Raw genomic sequence first — 20422 nt, forward strand, 5'->3', positions numbered from 1 at the left:
GGCGGCCCGACCCTGTTGGTGAGGGACTCTCGGGGACGCGTCCCGGGTGGGTCCCAGGCGGGCGGGAGCGCAGGGCCCCGCAGGCCCGGCCCAGCTCCCCACGTCCGTCGGGCCGCCTCCGCCCGGGCAGCCGGCACTGGGCATTTCTGGTCTACTGGAAGATAACTTAGGATCCTCCTAGTTATTTAACTTGGCAGCTGCTTAAACTCCACAGTGGAAGCTGCCGAAAGTTATTAGCGTTATGCTTCAATCTCCCCGAAATGGTGGCTTTTATTTCTATGCTGCTTTGCTTTCTATAGGTATTTTTCTAAATACTTTTTTCCCAATTTTTTTTCCTTATAATTTTTTAATAGAAGGTGATGGGCTGCCGGGTGAGCCACCAGCCCAGGCACTTAGAATCGGGCTGTCTTTGTGAGCCAGGGTGGGGGAGCAGCTTTTTCTGTGGCTTTGCAGCTTTTTCAAGGGTGCGCTGGAGGGGCCCACGGCTGGGCTGGGAGGAGGGCTGGGCTGCGGAGCTGCCCGGCCCTGGCCCCACCGTGCTGGATTTGGGTCTGTCTCCATACAAGGCAGTAATTACGACCTGAAAGGGTCAGCCCAGGGATGCTCCCAAGGTGTTTGGTCGCAGGTCGGTTTGCAATGGTCAGAGACAGACACTGTTTGAACAAATTAATGAGCGACGAACAGAGAAGTCAGGGTAGCAAAGTTTGGGGCAGGAATGAAGCGAGGGTTGTTACCCACGTGAATCTTTCCCGTTATTCCTTAAACCGCAATACTTTGTACAACGGGAGCAGTACCCCTGCAGTACTGTGTGCCTTAGTTCCCATGGGCAGTCCATCCTATCCTGCAGGGCCCATAGCATCGGTAGGGTGACCCTGCTGCCCTGTCACCCAACGGAGACTGCCACACTGGGGCAGGGGTAGTGCCTGGCAAGGCCACCTTGGATGGAGCAGAGGCTTTGAGACCCTCCAGAATATTTTTTGCATCCCTTTTATTGAGTTATGTACGTTCCTGCCTATCTCTAGGCAGATAATTTTATTTCGTATTTTCGGATTTTTTTTTTTTTTTAATTAGGGACCTAAGTTTTTGGACCACTGTACAGATCCCAGAGGACCTGTAGTTAGTAGGGATTTTGGAAGCAAACTGGCTCAGAGTCCTTGCATGGCTGTGCTGGTCTACTCTGTCAGTGATGGCAGGAGTAGAAAACATCGATGTTTTCAACCTGAATTCAATTTTAAAAGCTGGTATCTGACCTGCTTCTAAAGCTGTTTGAAATCTAGTCCCACTGCAGAGCAACTGGCAGGGCACTGTGGCAGGAGCTGCACAGAGTGCCTCGATGACAATCAAATGGGCTTATGTAATTCTAAAAATGGCAACTCCTTACTTGCCACATCTCTTTCTGTCTATGCGGAGAGTCCTGCAGAGCTGCCAAACAGAAGCAATTGAATGAACTCTTTTCCCGGCTCATTCCTTCTTCCGCAGCTCAGAGAAAGTGAGCCAGAGCTTATTCTAGTTTGCCTGTCAACAGGAATGGTAACTAACGGTTCGATCCCAGCCAGGCTTTATGCCCCAAAAACGCTGCCTGCCTGCCTGCCTGTGAGGAGCGGAGAGAGACATCATGAGGGAGATCTAGTTCCTGGTGCGAGACTGGTCTAGCCCAGGAGGCAGGCGAGGAGTCGGTGGAATCCACACCATATCCAAAGCCAACCTGGCCAATAAGGCAAGGAAGAGACTGTTGAAAGGGTGAGCTGCTATTCTTCATCTTTATTGTCGGAAATAGTCATCCTTCGCATTGCAGTAATGGAGCAATGCTGCGTTTCATTTCTGAACACTGAAACTGAAAGATGTTCCTTCCTAATGTTTTGAAATGTTGTACTTTTTTGTTTTGAAAGAGTGGGAGCTTTTAAGTTTTTCTGGGTTTGTAGGGGTTTTTTCCCCTTATTTTCTATTTAGGAGAAAAGGTGGGAGGAAGTAGAGAAGGAGAATATAATAGGGAGATGGCCTTGTTCTCACTTTCCTACTAAAAACGTTTCAGGAAAAGGAGCAAAAAGCAGTGAAAATGGGTAGAAGCCCACTTCAGTTTTGTGTTCCTATTCCTTCCTTTTTTTTTGCTTGAAAGAAGGATGGCCAAAAAAGTAAGTGGGACAAACTCCATGTGTTTTGAATTATTCTCCCCTTAATGAGATAGGAAAACATCTCCTTTTTGAAATTACTTGCTTTTTCAATGAAGAAAACCAAACAGAGAAAGAATCTTTTCAAAACCAGTCTTTCCACTGTCGTTTTGCCACTCACTCCTCACTCAGTATTGTCCAGTCTTTCTGGCTATGCTATGTTAGGTTGTTTGAGATTTGTATTTGCCATTGTTTAAACTGTTGTCACAGGTGTCCCCATCTGCTGCAGAGCTGGACTCCAAGTGGAGTGGTATGGAGGTGGCAGCGGATGGCAGCATGTTGTCCCCTTCCTCTGGGGTGTGTGGGACTGGCTGGACTGCAGCGTTCCTGTCCCTCATGGTGGCTAAGTCAGAGAGAGCCTGGCAAGACTCCCAGATTGACGAGTGAAAGTGCTGCTGTGCTGCTTGGGCACAAGAAAAGGGCTGATTTAATTCCAGAAGACATGATCTAGAAGAACCACAAAACATCCCCTCAACAATGAGAACCCAAACTAAAAATCCAGACCTCATTACTGGAGGAAAAAACTTCAATGCACAACCCAAGTATTTCCTGAATGTTCAAGAATACCCAGAACTTATGTAAAAATAAATGATAATTTATTGATTTGATTTAATTTTGAGCCTAGCTTGTGATTTTGGGGTGGGGCTGGAGATAGTTTGACTATTTCCGACAATAAAGATGAAGATGAGTTGTGAGAAAAGCCCGGGCAAGTCATCAGCCCTAGGGCACAGAGGAGCTGCTTCAGCTCCTCCTCACAAAACGCAGAGCACTGCAGAACCCACCAAGAGCTCTGAGACTTCTTGGGTGTGGAGGACCTCACCAGGGTAACTGTTTCTCCATGGGGAGCTCTAGGCTTTTGGTCCCACAGTCCATGGATGAGGCTGGTGTTCCGTGGCCACGGCCAGTTTGTGTTGGAGGGACTGGCTCATCAATTCCTGGTTATACACCAAGCAGATGACCAAGGGTAGATCTGTCATGGTGAGCATTAGCTGTCCCTGGTTGGTCATCCTTCCTGTCCCCATTGGGCTGTGCTACTGGTTGACTCCCGGAACTGCTGAACACGGCTATGGGACATGATCCTGTCCCTGATGTGAGGGTCTGCATGGGCTTAGAGGCTGCCGCGTGCTCTGCCTCTGATGTAAAACCAAACCTGCAATCTTTGCCTGTTTAGCTGGATAGAAAAATACCTTCCCTGTTATCAGAGTTCATCACCATGTTCACTTCTAGTCTTTGAGCTATTTATCTCCTCCTACCTCCCTTCCAGTGCAGGCTTCCCCTCTCCAGCTGACAGCCTGGGACAGCCCTGACATCAGCTGCTTGTGGAGCTCTCTGTGCAGAAAGCCAGTCCTAAACGGTGTGGCCTTTGTTCACCCCAGCTGTCGAATCCTCCAGGATCTGCAACAAGTCCTCATTTTACAGAGCCCATCTTGACAGTCCCCAGTCTGATCTGACCACCTGGTTTGTTTTTGAATCGAGCACTTGAGTCATAACATTTCTGTTTATTTCAACAACTGTATTCCTTGCATAGGAAATGAGCCAAGATGATCTAAGGCAGGGATAGCAAAGCATGCCATGGTTGTAATTGCTTTTGCTCTCCCAATATAAAATTTTACCATATAATCAAAATCTTATTTTTGTAGTACTGGACTCTGCTATTGACTTAATCTTCTTATGTGCTCCTATTATTCTAGTGATTTCATCGTTGTATGTTGATTTTAATCTTTTGATCTCCATATTAGCTACTGCCTGCAACTAATTTGTTGCTCAATGTTTTTCTTTGTTTTGACCTGTGAGGCATTTTCCTCATGGCACACAACTCTGCTGGCAGATTGCATATAATCTCTGCACTTTTTTTCTCTCATATTTTGCCTAGTTACAACAAATGTGGATTTACAACTTGAAACGGAATATGTATCTTTTAGAAAGGCTGAGGAAAATATTACTTCAGATTTAGCTTGAGAGCCTAAACGTGTTTGATTAAAGGAAATATCATGGAATACATCTTACCAGAGAGAGGTGTCACACAGGCTTTTTTTAGTCCAGAGAGTTCATGATGGGTGAAAACTGCAATAATTATATGCAGTTGGGATCAAAGAGTTCTGAAAGCAGTGCTAGATCTGAGATGAAGAGGGCTGGGTTTTGTGAATGGCTCAAAGGACTCCCCTAGCTGAGCTTGGTTTGATACAACGGTGGCTCTGTTGAATCCTGGCAACATGGAGCAGGTTTTTGAACAAATACTGGTGATGGAAGTGCAGAGTTGTGAACTTCACAGCCAAAGTGCAGAGATTGACATACGGCTCAGCTGCATTTTGGTTGGCCATTAGACAGCAGCTTTTCCCCTTGGTAGTTGATGGTTTAACCTGTGCTGATTTATCATGTGCTTTGTTTGCATTCGCTTTTTCTTTTAAAGCTTAGAGAAATAATTTTTGCCTTAGGTTTGCTGTGACTTTTTAAAAAGAACACAGCCTGAACATTGGCAAAATCATCTTTGCTTTGTTGCGTGCCTGTTTATGTTTCTGAACACAAATTGTCTTCTAATATTTTTGACGTTTTGGTCACTAGAAAGGCAGAAAAGCAATTTCTAAGATGCCTATGGGCCAGAAGACATGCATTACAGCAGAGGGGAAAGAATCTGTTAGTTGCTGAAATATAAAACAAATTGGATGAACAGCTGCTGACACTTGTCAGTCAAATAGTTGATAGCATTTTCAGTCTCCATGCCACATGCTTTAAGTAAGTCTGTCAAAAAAAGGATATTTTCACTGGACTTCCCTGTAAATATGAGAGAAGTTTTGGCCTGATCTATCATTTAAAATTTTGCTGGCAGAAGAATGAAATTTTCCTCTTTTCCCCAAATGGATTGACATAACTGTACTGGCAGATTCTTCATCTAGGTGCAGTTGTACTGGCAGAAAGTCCTTTGACTGTTGGAGCTCATTCCATCACAGCAATGGGTTGAAGTGAACCAGCAACAGATCTTTGCATTCCTTGGCCATGTTTGCCAGCACTCCCACAAGCCCTTTTAGGTGCTGCCAAAGGTGTAGCTTTGCTCTGCAGGAGCTGAGCCCTGTCCAGACTGTAATCTGTGGCCAGGAGGGATTTGAACCCAGATTGATATTTTTCAGGCAAAACCAAACAATTTTGGATTTCATGTTTCTGCAGGACTGACCCGAGGTGGCTCTTCCCACCCCTGGTACCACAGTGCAGCACCCATTTAGGAAAGGGTTGGGCTGCCAGCACCCCCCTAGCCACGTGCAGGGTTAAAAGCAGTGGGGATCAGGGTGCAGTGCACTCCTTTGCTCAGCCACAGGCTGCAGGCTCTGGAATGGGAGGTTAAATGCTGCCTTGCAGCAATGCTTGTATGCGAGATCTTCTCCCTCCTTACACTAAAGTACATAACCTGAAGCTCATCTTTTGGGTCCAAATGCCTGAAAAACAGTGAGTTGGTTAATGCTTCCCTGTTCTGTGGTGAAGCCTCAGGGCTGTGGAGTCACTGGGGTACTTTATTGGGGTTTGAGGACACAAAAAGCTGTCACAGGCCATAGGGTCACTGCTCATGACAGAGGCACTCAGTCAAGGGTGTCCAATTGCTGCTGTTTCAGGGCGGTACCGATGTGCATTAGCAATGCACAGCCAAGGAGCATCTCCTGAAGGCTGCACCCACACTCTCTCATTCAAAAAACTGAGCAGGGCTCACTATTTTGAAAGGTGGCAGGTGGAAGTGGGCTGTGTTTTTACCCAATAAATATTTTGTGTTTAAAAAAACAAGGGGAGACATTTCCAGAGCAGAATCAAGCTATTTCTCTAGCTCTGCTCTGCCTGACTGGGAACAGAACTATAAATTTGGGTGTCCTTCAGTACTCTTTGCTACCAGCCTTGTGACCACCCCAGTAAGGCTTCCCCAAGGCTTCCTCTTGGAGCTGTTGTCCTTCACATAAATATTTGGGACAGCTGAGGGAGAGGATAAAGAGGCATGAACACGTGTGTGCATCAGTATGTGTATGGGTGTCAAGTGGGTCTCAACCACCTAGAAAGAAGGGACCAGGTGATGCTTGCAGTTTGTTCCTTGCTTTGTATCTTGTGAGACTTGCTTTGTCAGGAAAGTCCTGGGAGGGCTTCAGGGTGGGATTGAAGGCTCCAAGCATAATGAGGTCAAGGAATAGATGTTTTTTGTGCACATCCCAGTGACAAACATGCAGAGGCATCTGAACTGGTTTTGATAGACTCTGTATGACTTAAACACTCAACACTTAAACATTTAAACACTTAAACACTCTACTATCCCAGTTCCTCTGCTGACTCCGGGCCAAGTAGTTGCACATATGAAGGGTGGGTAAGAAGAGGGAAAAGCTTCCTGTGTCAGTGGTCACAAAACCAGATACCTGCCTAAGTCTTCAGAAGTAGCTTTTTCGGGCAATGCTTCCCTCTTACCAGCAGCACAGAGCAAGACAAAAATCAAGTCAGCTGGGCTACAGTCAGGGCTCAAAATTTGTCTATTCTGGTGCATCAGATGGCTTCTCAACATGTAAATGTGCTAAATGTGCACATCCACTGCCCACTCCTGCTAATGCCCCTGTTCCAAGGGGGTGGTGTATGTAGGACACCTGGGAAAGGTGGATGCTAAATGTGTAGGGTGTGGCCAGCCAGGTGGGGCTACACAGCACCTCCACAGCCAGATGCTAAATTCTGACACAGAGGGAAGGGACCCAAAAATCCAGCACTGCAGGTGAATATGCTTTGGGCTCCATAATTATCCCAGCCCCATCTGGGAATCAACACCCTCTTCACAGGCAGTTCCAGAGGTCCCAATCTCCTCCCATATGTCCAGGCGGGTCTCACATCTTTTGGGCTCTGGAAGATGGTTTAGTTTAATTGTTCATTATGTCAGGAAGGTTCATCCAGGTAGGATGTTTTTCTATTTGCCCATCTTTTATTTGTGAGGGATGAACATTTGTCCTGGTTTCCCAGGCTGGCAACAGGTCATTGTGTTTGGGGGTAAAGCACCCCAGTTCTTCTGCTGCTCTCTCAAATGACTGAGACCTGGGCTAGCAGGAATCAGTTCTGGTGTGAATCGGCTGATGGGAGGGAGGGACTGCAAAACCTCTCAGAAAACTCTCAGCCTAACAGAGAATCACAGAATGGACTGGGTTGGAAAGGACCTTAAAGATGATCTAGTTCCAAGCCCCCTGCCATGGGCAGGGACACCTTCCACTAGACCAGGTTGCTCAGAACCCCATCCAATCTGACTGAACACTTTCAGGGATGGGGCATCCATGACCTCTCTGGGCAACCGGTTCAAGTGTGCTTTCATTAGACACGTTTTCCATCAAACCAGACTTTAATTTAATTTCAACTCACGGTTTGTCTCTGCCCTGTGTGTCTAAGTACTACTGCAGCTGGCTGCTTTGGAAGAAGTTAAAGTACAAACTGAGGCCTTTTGAAGAAAGGTAAGTGTTGGGTAAGGCTGATGGCCATATAATAACAGGAGCTGAACCACAGCAGACATCAATTAGATGTCCAGGGACAAATCATAGGACATAGAACACAGATAATGGTGGAAACAACTGTGGCAGTCATAGCAGAAATACCCTTGTACCTGGGGAACAGACGGTGTGCTCCCAATCCTGACCTTGGGGAGCAAATCAGGAAACCATCTTCTTAATTAATAAACTAAAGAACACCCATGAGAAAACAAAATGCCTTTATTCTGAGAGGTGGGGGCTCTTACATCTCAGCTTGGTTTGTTTTTTTTTCCTAAGGCAGACATAAAAAGACTCCATAATTTATTATTAGGACATCTGAATAGTTATTTATTGAGAAGCCACAGTTCTCACACTTTTACAACTGTCGGCTTGTATAAGGCAAAAAAAGCAAGATGGATCACTATTTTACACAGAAAGTAAAAGTTGGAGAAGGAACTGATGGACATGCAGTTACTGGTCAAAATGCAATGTACATGACATATATAAAAACCATTGTGAAACAGAGGAATTGTAAATTATGTCTACAATCTACGGAAATAAATATTCAATATATTATTATAAACACATTTGTAGAGTCTAAGATTGTAATTAAAGTTGTCTTTGTACATACGCAGTTATTTGAAATTTAAACAAAAATGCAACATTTAGAGGAGCAAACGTCAACATAAAACAACTGCTTTGGACTTATAATGTGGCATGATATATCCATAATGATAGGACTAATCTGGTGTGGCAATTAGAATGACTAATCCTTTGGGATGAAGTCTCTATGGAGTTAACTGCATATTGAAGGGAAGAGCCTCTGGTACATTAACAAGGATGCAGAATGATTCAAATGGCTGTCTGGGTTTGTTTGTTTTCTGGTTTTTAAATGAACAGAGAGAACAAAAAATCATTTGTAATTGCCTGGTTTTTCTTTTAAAAACAAAGATGGTTTTTTTAATTAATTTTAAGCAGTTGGCATCCACAGAAGAGAAACAAAGAAATGAAAGGACTTGAGTCACTCATCTTCACAACAATTTACCATCAATGTATATACAGTACATTAATGAAGCATTGTTTAAACTTTAATAACAGGGACACACCTAGCATGTTTTCTATGTAGTTTTTCCATTAACAGTATTAAACAATGGTGCTCCATATTGCTTATGAACATATAGATATGAAATTAGGAAACTGATGAATCAAAGAGAGGTGCTAATCTTATTACCACACAGCTAACATGGCATTTGTATTGGTAAACTTCTCATGGGCATTTAGAGCTGACCTAAAAATTCCTAATGTGGCTAACTGAGTTACAGACGAGGTACATGCATGGATACCAGGCAACCCCCAGCCGGTGCTCCAGCTTCCTTAGTCATCCTCTTCATCTTCCTCATCGCTGTCCTTCATGGTGATGCCCTGGAGCCCCCCGCCCTCGCTCACTGACGCTGTGGCCTCCTCTACTGTCAGCCGGTTCCGGATGGTCTCGTAGGTTTTGCTGTTCAAGGTGGAGTCCAGCACGCCTTGCAATCGGAAATCCCGGTACGTTTTCTGAAGTGGAGACAGGCGTGGAGGAAGGAGACAGGGAGAGGTCAGGACCAATAGCAGCTTCCCTGCTTTGCTGCAGGAGTCAACCTGTGCCCATGAGCTGTGGGTTTGGGGGCACTAATGGGAGAGGCTGGGATACCAGGGAAATCCCAACCCTGGGGACATTTTGCATCACCTGGGAAGTGCAGAGGCCACAGAAACTGTTGTAAAGTATGTGAACCTTGATAGTGTGCCCCAGCCAAACCCTTTTTAACTATTTTTACCAGAGCCCTCAGAGTGGGACCAGGCTGGAATTACCCTCACCAGCTTCACCTGGCCTTTCCACCTTCAGTTGCAGCACATCAGCCCCAAGAGGGTTTTTAAGCTCCAGTCTGAAGGTTCGAGAGGGGAAATAAGATAGGTGGGACAGGTTTATGTCTGGTCCCTGGTCTTTGTTGGATTGTTTGGATTTTCTGGACTAACTTAGCTGCTGATCACTGGATGGGTTTTATTGCTGTCATCATCTTGATGCTGCTTGCCTGGATCAGGAGCCCAACCTGTCAGAGCCCTCAGGAATTCATCAAAAACTGAAAGGTAAACTGTGCTGAATTGGGAAAGAAGAAGCTAAAAAACTAAATACCAAGACAGCAAGGAATAGATAAAAAAGGACTGTGCCACACTGGATTAAAACCAATCATGTTACCAGAAAAGTGTGTGTGGAGCTCATGGACAAAATAGAAAAGCCAATCAAGCAATGTGAGAACTCATGCACAGCAGTTGCAAAATGTGTATGTACTGTATTATGGATAAGCTGTAAAATGTATAGGTAGTATAAGATAAGTAAGTAAAATGTGTAAGTACTGTATTAGGTAAAAGTTGTAAAAGGTATAAGTAAGTAAGATGATGTGTAAGTGGAGTAATATGTCTAGGTAGTAGAAGATAAGTAAGTAAAATGTATAAGTAGGGTATAATGTCAAAGTTGTGAAATGTGTGAGTGGAGTGTATTTTAAACCATAAGACGCTTCTCTGAAATCATATTGATTTGTTGATCAGAAGGCATGAGGTCCTGCAGAAGCATCTCTGCTGGCCACCACTCTGGCATGGCAGAGGTCCCTTTAGGGTGCCTTGGGCAACAAATTACAGCTCTGTGACTCCAGCCCTGCCTTTGTGGGCTGGGCAGCTTCAAAGCAGGGATGTGCGGGGCTGCTCCGGGGAGCTTTGCATAGGGTGGGCTGGGGTCTAAAAAGATATCAAAGCAATATAAGAGCTCTGCTCCAACTAACTTCCCTTGCTCCTGGATATGTTCATCCTGCCTCTAATATCAGTTATTTCTCTTCAAGCAGCAGGATGTTTATCGCCTGTATCCACAGACATGATTACACGTTCCTGGAATGCTCCATATTAAGCAATCCTACCTACAGTATAGGGATTAAATAAACTAAGTCCAGGATACTGGAGAAATTATTGATGTATAAATACAAGCACAGGGCATATACTTCTTAAATCTCCCTTTCTTCACCTCAAACTGGAGTTGTATTTTCATGGTTCCCATATTTCCCTTGTTATTACAATTAACATCTCTTATTTGAATTTATGTTTAAAAACTTCTCGACTCTGTGAGATAAAACTCTGGTCTTGTTGTTCATTTAATTCTGCTCTGTGCTCTGCATAGAAATAATTTACTGTTTGGCTATTTCAGAAAGTCCTCGGTTTTGTTATAGCTGCTTCTGAATGTAATATTGGTATAAATAAAGCACAAGGCAAAAATCTTTCTTCAGCTAGCTGACAAGTAGGAATAATCTGTCTGTGCCTGTTGTTTTCAGTTATGAAAAGCACATTTAATACATTTCAGTTTTAATTTATTCATGCCTTCAATGTGTTCACTGCATGCAAGACCATAAACATTATAAAATACTAGACCAAAAAGCATTAGATAGAACCTAAAATGATCAAAAATATATTTACCCCCTTCTGTGATCTTATTATTTCATGTAAACCACTGTGATTTCACACTGAAATAATTATCATTAGTCCAAGGCATGCATATACACATGCACGTGCACTTAAGGGAAAAATAATGCTACTTTCAGGGTATATTATCTCACCTTTGCAATCTCTTAGAGTTAATTATATACACCCATTGTAAAAGAAACAACTTCAATTAACTATGAGAACAATCTTATATGCATTCTGACAATAGTCACAAGCCATAGCTGGGCTTAAATGTTTCTAGCAAAACAGTGTTAAAAACTTTTGGGTTAATTTAACCCATTTTAACACCAGAGTTCACTAGTGTGATCAGCTAATTTGTCCACAAAAAGGCTAATTTTGGTGCACTTACTGTACAGGTAAGGTCAAATAGCAAGAGAGTTTGGTTTTTGTTTTTAATGCAAAGAGTCTTTGTTTTTATTTGCACAGCTGTATTTTACATCTCCATGCATTTGAAGTTCCTGTTTATCCAGTGCTACCTGCCATAGACACAGCTGTCTTAATTCTTTTAAAGAATTTTAACGAAACCTTAATTTATCTGCCAGTGACAGCTTGCCAAAGAGCACATGCCACACCCATGCAGGCGCACACACACATGCTCCTCTCCACAGCAAGGGGTACTGAGAACACCTCAGGTGGCTTACCTTTACTATCCTAATGAGAGTTTTCAGTTGGTAGATGTGGAGCTGCAGGTCCATGCGGTCTGTCAGCCAAGTGCATACTACACTCATGGAGCTGGTGTACCATTGCTGCAAGAGAGACGTGACTTCTCTAGCAACCCTGCCAGGGCTGTGTGCGGTGCCGACTGACACGGGTGCCCCCAGCACCCCCTCACACCCACCTTTCCCACCTGCTAGCCCACTCATGGGGGGCCACAAACGGAGAGGGGAGACAGGCATCTGCTCTTACATAGAATTTCCATGCATGAGCTTTTAAATTTTAATAACAACAACAATAAACTTATTAGGAGGGTAATGGCCACCAGTAGTGCTGCAAGGTTTTGTAATCTGATTTTGCCATTGATGGCACTTGCCAGCAGTGGTGTGTGTTAGGCTCAAGCCATGTTTCAACCTGTTTCCCCCACAACTGAGAGCACAGTCCTGCCTTTAAGGGTGTCAGTCCCACACTCAGGTTACTTACCGTCTTCAAGCTAAATCATAAACAGCCACAGGCTGAGTCTGGGTCCCTGAGGGTGAACAGAGGGGAGGCTCATGTGGGGCAAGGTTTGGCAGAGGGGGAAGGATGTAAGCACCTACGGGTGTCTGCCCAGGCTGTGTGGGAAATGCTCTGGTTTCACCCTTACAATTATGAAAGATGGAAAAGCAGCAATCAGCTTGTTTTAAGCTGCTGAACTCACAGGGCCCCTCCAGGGGCTGAAACTGTGCTGCTTGTCTGTGAAAAAGGCTTGCAGCAATGTGGCAGCACCCTGCCATTCCTGCAGTGCAGGAAGGCTCCGATGGGCTGTGGATCAGCGCCTTGCTCACGCAGGGCTGACAGGGCATGTCTGATGCCACACAGATGAGCAGCAAGCCCTCGAGAGGAGGAAAAGTAAGGGCCAGGGGTGGGTGGGGAACCACACAACCTCCCTGCAGTGCTCAGCACAAGGAGTAGTTACAAAGCAGGCAAAAACCCATCACACCTCTGTATGCACAGTTGTATCCTTCTTGTGATCTCTCTTACACGCAGAGGTCAAATCCCATACTGTAGACCAGATGCAATTAATCTAGAACCAGTTAAAATACTAAAGAAACCCCACCAGACCAGTTTATGAAAATCCTCACAGAGCACCATCCAAGTTAGTCTGGGATGCAGCTGCCTCTCAACAAGCCTGAAACCTCACACCAGTCCAACTCAGGTCTTGCTGCCTCCCTCACTGCTCCCTCAGGTCGGGGGTCTCTGACACAGAACATGCCCTTTTCTTGCTGGCTGAGGAAGCTGTCAGCACAGCAGGGGCATGGAGACAACCGAACATTCCGTAATTGCAAAACTGAGGCCATTGATTTGTTACCCTCCATCCTTTAACACTGGCACCCACAAGTTAGCATGAGGCTTACCAAAGCAAACAAACGAGTCTAAGCTAAACCAGCCCTACACCACAAAAATATGTGCTCAACACACATCCCTGTACTGTATGGCAGCACACCTGGGAGCTGCACAGGGAAGGGTTTTCCCCCCAACTCCAATGATGTTCCTCTACTTTAATTTCTACACCACCTCTTTATAAAATGGAGGAAACAAGGAGATGAAAGAGTCACCGAAGAAATGGCACGTGGTGACCTCATGCTCAATGCTTACACTTTGTGCAACTTGTGGCAGAGATTCTCCTGACCCTTCATCTCCAGGACGGAAAGCTGGCAAGAGCTTGGATGAGACTAATTGAGACTGGCAAGCAGGAGCTCTCAGCTGTCACCTGAGGTCCTGGCATCAGACTGGGGTTGAACAGTGAGTGAAGCAACCTAGGTAGCTGCTGTGGACCTGACAAGAATAGGAGACATGAAGGTCTGGTGGGGCTTCATACCTTCCAATCCCTCAGACTAGTCTGAGAAGTCAGAGCATCCCTAAATATCCCCTGATACCCTGGGTACCTTGACCCAGGACAGCCAGCACCCAGCTGGTGGTGGGGTGGCACAGAGCAACTGCTGTCACTGGAGGCTCTGCCTGGGTTCCTGTGAAATGCTGCAGACCCACGCAGGCAAAACAGAGAAATTGTTAATGTTCATAATGCTGCTTTTCTGCAATCAGTGCTTAACTGAGTCATGGTCTTGGGTGACATTAGCTGTGATCCAGGGCTGCGCTGGCACATGGATGCCCAGGTCAGCCAAACACCTCCTTCTCCTTCTGCTATCTCTTCAAATCAGAACCCCCAGAGGAAGGGCACAACCGTGTGTTACATACACACACCCTCTCCCTTCCCCTGCTGCCTCCCATCTTCCACAGAACAATCTGCTGGGTGTTTGTATCAACTCTACATGAGATGAGAAGTCCCTAGCAAGGGCAGGTCCTGCCATTTCTGTCTGTCCAACGCCACACATGCCCACATGGCTGTGTGATCCCAAACAGAAATTACAACCTCTGCCTGGAGGTTATTGGCAAGGTGACTTTGCTGCTGCGAGACCTTCAGAGTAAGCAAAACGAAATGTTTTTCTGTGTTTCTGGAGGGCACTTCAACACTCTGGGTTCTGGGGAGATGCAAACTCCTTGGAACCAAATGTGAATCACACCCCTCCCCTGTCGAGCACCGGCTGACAAGGGCTCAGCCAGGCGTAGTGCTCAGCTGCATGAAAGGAGCTCTCTTTCTCAAAGCCAACTTACTCCAAAGACTTTCTGCTTTATGAGAAAAAGACAAAGTCTAATTCATTGATCTTGATACACAAAACCGTCACGTCACTTCATAGAGCACACACCAACTGCTGAATTTAAGCCCTGCATATTCATAAAAATAAGTTAGCCCATAAATTAAATGTTCCCTTTAGCTATCACTAGTGTTGATGTGCTATAAGACGCACAAGCCCTCTGATTCATGACTAACCTACCAAAGAAGATAACATTTGCATATGATTATGTTATTAAAAAAACAACAACAAAGCCAAATGCTCCTAAACAGAAACGTGATCATCTCAGACAAAAGAGAACAGAGTGGTCCTGTGGGGACACTGGCCACCTTGCTTTCCCCGAGGGCAGTGGGGTCCATGCTGGGGACATAGGGTCCCCTTGGGGATCTGGCTCCAGCCTTGTGGCTTGTCCCCAAAGACAAGGTGCAGAGGTCACAGCCCAAATACTGAACTTTGGGGCTTTGCCAAGGGGCTTGCAACACATTTCAGGCACATTTCTGGAGCTGCAGCACAGCTGTGGCATGGGCACACCAAAGCAAATACCATAAATATATTTTCTGAAAAAAACTCCTCACGTCTGGTTGCAAAGAACGAATAGACCTCACTGATGGTCCAGGCCCAGGAACAAAAGCCCACATATAACTCACTGTAGTACACACACATTACTGGTGCTGCTGGCATTCCCGTCCCTCACCTAGGGGACAATTTACACTCAGTCTGGGAGCACAGAGTGAGGACAGGCTGTGGAGGTTGCATCCTCATGGATGCATGGTGGGTACCACTCATCCAGCAGGATGTTAGCAGGGAAAGGAGCAGGGCTGCATCAGAGGCAAAATACAGCCCCATGGCTGCACACCATGACCCAGCCTCCAGCAGAGGAAATGCAGACACTCTTTGGGTATTCTCAGAGCCCAGTCACTGCAAGCAGATACTGTATTTGTACAGACAGGAAGTCAATCCCTCTTTCAGGTTAGCTTTCCTGTTCTCCTGTCTTTCACAGCAACCCTCATTGCTGGGTGCTAGGCTGCACAGATGAGGTGGGCCATGGGCTGGCTGGGATGCACTAGGATGGGTATTAGAGGAGCTGGAGCATTACAAAAGGTGCACTTCCATGGCTTCCCATCTGACACCCCAACCAGCTTGAGCAATAAGCTTCCTTGTTCCCCAGCCCTCTGCCTTCTTCTTTTTTTTTTTTTCAATGCAAAAACATGATCAATAAGTTTCTGAAATAGCAAGTTTGTCTCTGAATACATAAATTGTAAAAATTGGTATGAATAAATCTGCAAGTAGCACACTGAATGCAGCACATTTTATCAAAAGCCATCCCTGTGCTGGGTTCCTGCACTTTCTGGGAGGTGGTGTCATTACACATACCCAGGAACATCTGCATACCCCCATCTTCTTTAGTGTGAGATGAATGGAAACATGACCTCCTGTTCCTTGCCATGAACCTTGAGTTCACACTCATATTTTACATGTTACAGGAAGCCACAGCTCACTGCAGGGGTGCTGCAAACAGAATCTCATAAGCCAGATGCAACACTGCTTCTTAAGGCACCTGAAGGAGCTGTATTCTTCATTCAAAAGCTTACATACTACTAGTAGCTTAAGGTCACTTCAGCTTTTGTAAAGAGTGGGACAAAACCAGGAATGCTTATAGGGCTGGGTTGTCAGCAGGGTAGCAGAGGGATTACAAGGAACCTGTGACTCTGCCTCTTTCTGCCTTTACTGGTAGTTTTTTTGTGTGTGAACAAGTGCCATACAACAGATTGAGGCTGGTATAAAGGCCTGGGACTGTGCAAGGGCACCCTGCTGAGCCTCAGCTGTGCTTGCAATTAGCAATAGGCATGAAATGATTATTGTTGTGGTGGCTGATGGCAATCTGAAGTGACAAGTTTTATGGGGGAAGTTGTAGTAGTGATGTTCAGCAAGTTTCTGCAAACCATTAATCGAAGGCTGCAACACAGTTTAGTCAAAGCTATTTTACGTCATTCCAAAGATCTCACAGGGATGCTGAAAGAATATTTTTCTGCTCTCAGTGCCTTGGAATGGAGTTTTTCTAGGTCAGGGATTCTTTACTGCCCTATTTAGTGTCAAAAATACCCATTTGCCTCAAATTAGCAGAAAGCTTGTAGTTAAGGGCTAGAGATTAGGCATACAAAATTACTCAGCAGGTGACTACTGGGTGGATTTGGAGTTGAGAAGTCTTTAAAACTGACTACAAGACATTATATACTTCTGACAAAAGAACATAGTAATCCTACCTGCTTGCTTTAACCACTGTTGTTTGTCTATTATTATGTGCTTTAATGATCATAAGAGCAAAACTACTGGTGATACTACTCAATTACCATAGTAACTCTCCCCTATGACCTCTCATTTCAGTGCTCGCTTTCCAACCAGAACCAATCCAAGCAGGGCAAATCTATTTAAAACTGTGACACACACTGCACAAAGAGGCTCCAAATGCTGGCTGGCTTGGTCTCTTTGTCTGGGACATGGGCTTGTTTTGAAATGCTGAAAGGCAGCTTTGAAATGAACCCTTGAATTCAAGGTGTTTCAAAGATGAGGGACTGGATGCTGGGCGGAGCCTCCGCAGCATCCCTGAGCCAGCCAGCACAAAGCGAGGGGACCACAGAGGTAGGAAGGGAGAGAGGAAGAGGCTGATTGTGAGTCTTATTTCCCAAAGGAAAACTGAACCTGCTTTCAGGCAACAGCTCAAAGTGATTTGATCAGCCAGGAAAAAAAAAAAGATAAAATTACCAACTCTTGTTTCTGGCATTTGCATGCCTGTCCAATGGGCCAGAAGCTCAGCTGGTGGAAGGCACAGTGAGGCTGTGCTGATTTACAACTGCTGACAGTAGGTGACAGCTGACAGAGCCGTGTCCATCCCAGTCCCGGGCAGCCCTGAGATCAAATTGGTTATTCGGCGTTGTCATACGTATTCATGGCAGCCACCTCACCTGAGTGGGTGTCATCTCCACAGGGAAGGCAGGGATGCAGCCACAGCAGTGCAGGGACATGCTGTCTGGGAACAACCCTGTGAACACAGCTGCCAGTGTTGGAGGAGGATTTGCTTGGAGAGTGGGAGCAGGAACTCTTCAGGAGCAGCCTGCCAGCCCCAGGCACCACGTTCCTTCCTTTGCTCCCAGTGTGCCCAGTAGCACAGCCAGGTTTGCACACCAGAACTGGCTGCAACCCTGCAACCCAAAGCCCAGACTGCCCAATGGCAGTCATGGAAGGATCATTCTTGTCCCTTCAGTCTTCTGTGGCCACCAAAGTGTTCCTCTCCACTTTCCTTCAATGTTTCTTTCGCTGTTGGTCCCAGGCAGTCATTGCTGTTCCAAAAACTTGGTAAAGATGGCAAGCCTGAAACACAGGGTCTCACAGCCAATGCAGTTCCTACTCTTGTCTATCAGAAATAAAGAGATGTTCCCAGCATGAACATACACAGCAGCTTATGCAATCCCCTTTCCAAAGGCCAGCTCTGCTGGGATGCTGGATGTGGGTAAGGGCAGTGGTGGGCTGGAGCGTGAGTCTTGCCCTGCTCCCAACTAGTGCTAGCAAGGTCTTGTCCAGGTTGCCAGAGCTGAGCCCAGCATTTTTCAGGCTGTTCTGGAAATCTGGGTTTTGTCTTGCTGCAGAAGATGTTCCTTGCCCCAGGCTGGGAGAGTGGGGATAGAGCAGGGACAGGGCCTTAGTGACACAAGTGTGTCTGAAATGCTTAAGATAAATGGCAGTGACCCTGGAGGAGGAGGTGGCAGAGCCAATGTGGATGAAGAGCCACAGGCACTCAGGGAGAAACATCATTCTGGTCCCCAGTGTCGATGAGGAGCCTGAGATAGACTTCTGCCACACAATGAAGAAGGAAGAGGCACATCTCTCCCCTGCAAGCGTATGTTTTCTGGATGGCAAGCAGAGACCTGTCCATGCAACAAACCCCATCCCGTCTGTTCATCAGCTTTCTCTGCCACTACTTAACAAAATCCATACTGTGCTCTGGATATTACTCCACAGAGCCCTGCTGATGGGCTCCCCTGCCCTGCCCTTCCCTGGGGACCAAAGAGCCGCCCCAAGGCAGCTCAGCATTTGGAGCTACAAAACCTCCTCCAGCACAGAGGGTCAAACCTGTAGTGGGCTCAGGGCAGAACCCCCAGGCAAAGAGCATCTGTCTCGGTCATGTCCTGGCCTCACTGGTTATTACTGGTGCCATGGGTGGCACCAATAACAACACAGCAACACCTTTGATTTACACCTGCCAAAGATTTGGACCATTCCCCCAAGCCAGGCGGGGGACAAGGTTCAGGGTACTGAGAACGACGTTGCCGTGCGTGCCCGGGTTTTCCAGAAGCAGAGAAATTGGTGTGAACTTGCCCATGTTACAGAAATAAGTTTAGTGGCTGCAGCTCTCGGAGCACACAGCTAACCATAAAATAAGTAATGAGTTAATATTGCAGGCATTGATCAGCTAGTCTTACAATTAATGCTTCCAATAAATAAAAAAAGCTCCCCTTTTATTCAACAGAATAAGAAATTAAACACTTGTGGGCTCATTCTAAAGAATGAATGAAATTGAATAAGCTACCTAGCACTTGAGATTCCCAGCGAGTGCTTGAATAGAGCAAACCTCCTGAGTTGAATGGATTGCCTTTTGGGACCAATTTGTCTCTTTTCACTCTTTATTCCTCCTTTTTTGCTGACAGATGTACAAAGGCGGAACTGCGCTGTGCAGCTTAGCTACATGCACCCACAGCAGCTGTCACTTTTGTCGAGCAAGTTAATCAAGCAAATGCCACCATATCCCACTTTCTATAAGGAACAACATGTTATAGACAGTAGTCTTGGGAGACAGGGAGGGAGGGAGGGAGAGAGACTTTATTTTAACTTTGAGTAGCTGGTATTTTTTTTCCCCTCTGTGTGTAAAAAAAAAAAAGGAGAAAAAAAGAAACAGCCAAACCTGGTAGCACAAGCTGACACTTTTGTTTTCCCATAGAACAAATATTTAATATGATTTTAACTCTAATTTGTACTAGAAGGAGAGCTGTCTGGTTTTAATTAAATTTAAGGGACTTAGGGGAACAGTTAAAAAAAGAAATAGAAGCTTTTTGTTTGCGTTAACGCTTGTTGATAATAATATATTGATTGTCAATTGCTAAGCCCAAAAGATTAGTGTAGTAAATACTATTATCTGAATGCCACAAGTGAAGTGTTAGCTTCCCGTCCCTGCTTTTCCCTTTGTGAGGCACTTTGAATCACTGGTTGTTATTTATACATTTCCTTTGATAAAACCAACTTGTGTGGCTGATTTTTTTTTTAAACCCTGCCTCATTAAGTGTATAATAGCATTTACGTGTGGGGCTTTCTGCTTTTTAGCCTTTTAAGCTTAAGCTTATATTCCTCTCTCACAACCATGTTTCAAAACTTGGGATGTTCACAAACAATTGGATACACACCAATATTGTATATATCAGATGCTGTCTTGCTATTGCCAAGACTAGAACAGAACATTATCCACAAAGAGTAAATAAATAGTTACCATCCTGCTATGCCGCTGCATGCCAGATAATAATGCTGTCCGGTCATTATGCAGCTTTTCTATGGCACATAATTCTTTTTAAGTTAGGTATGAGAAGACAACATCAAAAGTAGGTCTGTCGGCGTAGCTCCATGGAGCACACGGCAGAGCACCAGGAGGGCTTCAGGCAGCCCTCAGATTGCTGGTAGAAAGGTGATTCACCCCCAAATTCACACCCTTTGGAAAGTATCTTTCAGAAAATAAATCTAAGTTTTGGTGACAGATTGCACTGTGCTAATTTAACTTATCTGCAGGGTCTTTGCCTTGGTGTGTTCAGGAACCGCACGCACGAACCGTCAGTGTTTGGGATTCGTGACCCCTTTGCCAAACTGTGGACCCCATGTCTGCACCTCGCCCCTGTGAGCG

General features: G+C 45.5%; 1 protein-coding gene and 1 long non-coding RNA gene across 2 annotated transcripts in view; one reads left to right on the top strand and one right to left on the bottom strand.

The window, feature by feature from the left end:
- Positions 1–29: 29 nt before the first annotated feature.
- On the top strand, positions 30–2781 carry LOC108449854. Its single transcript, XR_001866146.1, has 2 exons — positions 30–1740; positions 2379–2781. It is a non-coding gene; the product is annotated as an uncharacterized LOC108449854 (long non-coding RNA).
- Positions 2782–8763: 5982 nt separating this feature from the next.
- Positions 8764–20422, bottom strand: part of CADPS (calcium dependent secretion activator) — a 173211-nt gene continuing 161552 nt past the window's right edge. Inside the window, exons 34-35 of the mRNA XM_017747151.1 lie at positions 11794–11898; positions 8764–9184 (exon numbers count right to left, since the gene is read on the bottom strand). Of these exons, the coding sequence (XP_017602640.1) occupies positions 9005–9184; positions 11794–11898 (285 nt within the window). The 3' untranslated portion in view covers positions 8764–9004. The remainder of the gene's footprint in view (positions 9185–11793; positions 11899–20422) is intronic.

Source organism: Corvus brachyrhynchos, unplaced genomic scaffold (assembly GCF_000691975.1).
Source record: "Corvus brachyrhynchos isolate BGI_N302 unplaced genomic scaffold, ASM69197v1 scaffold91, whole genome shotgun sequence".
NCBI lineage: Eukaryota > Metazoa > Chordata > Aves > Passeriformes > Corvidae > Corvus > Corvus brachyrhynchos.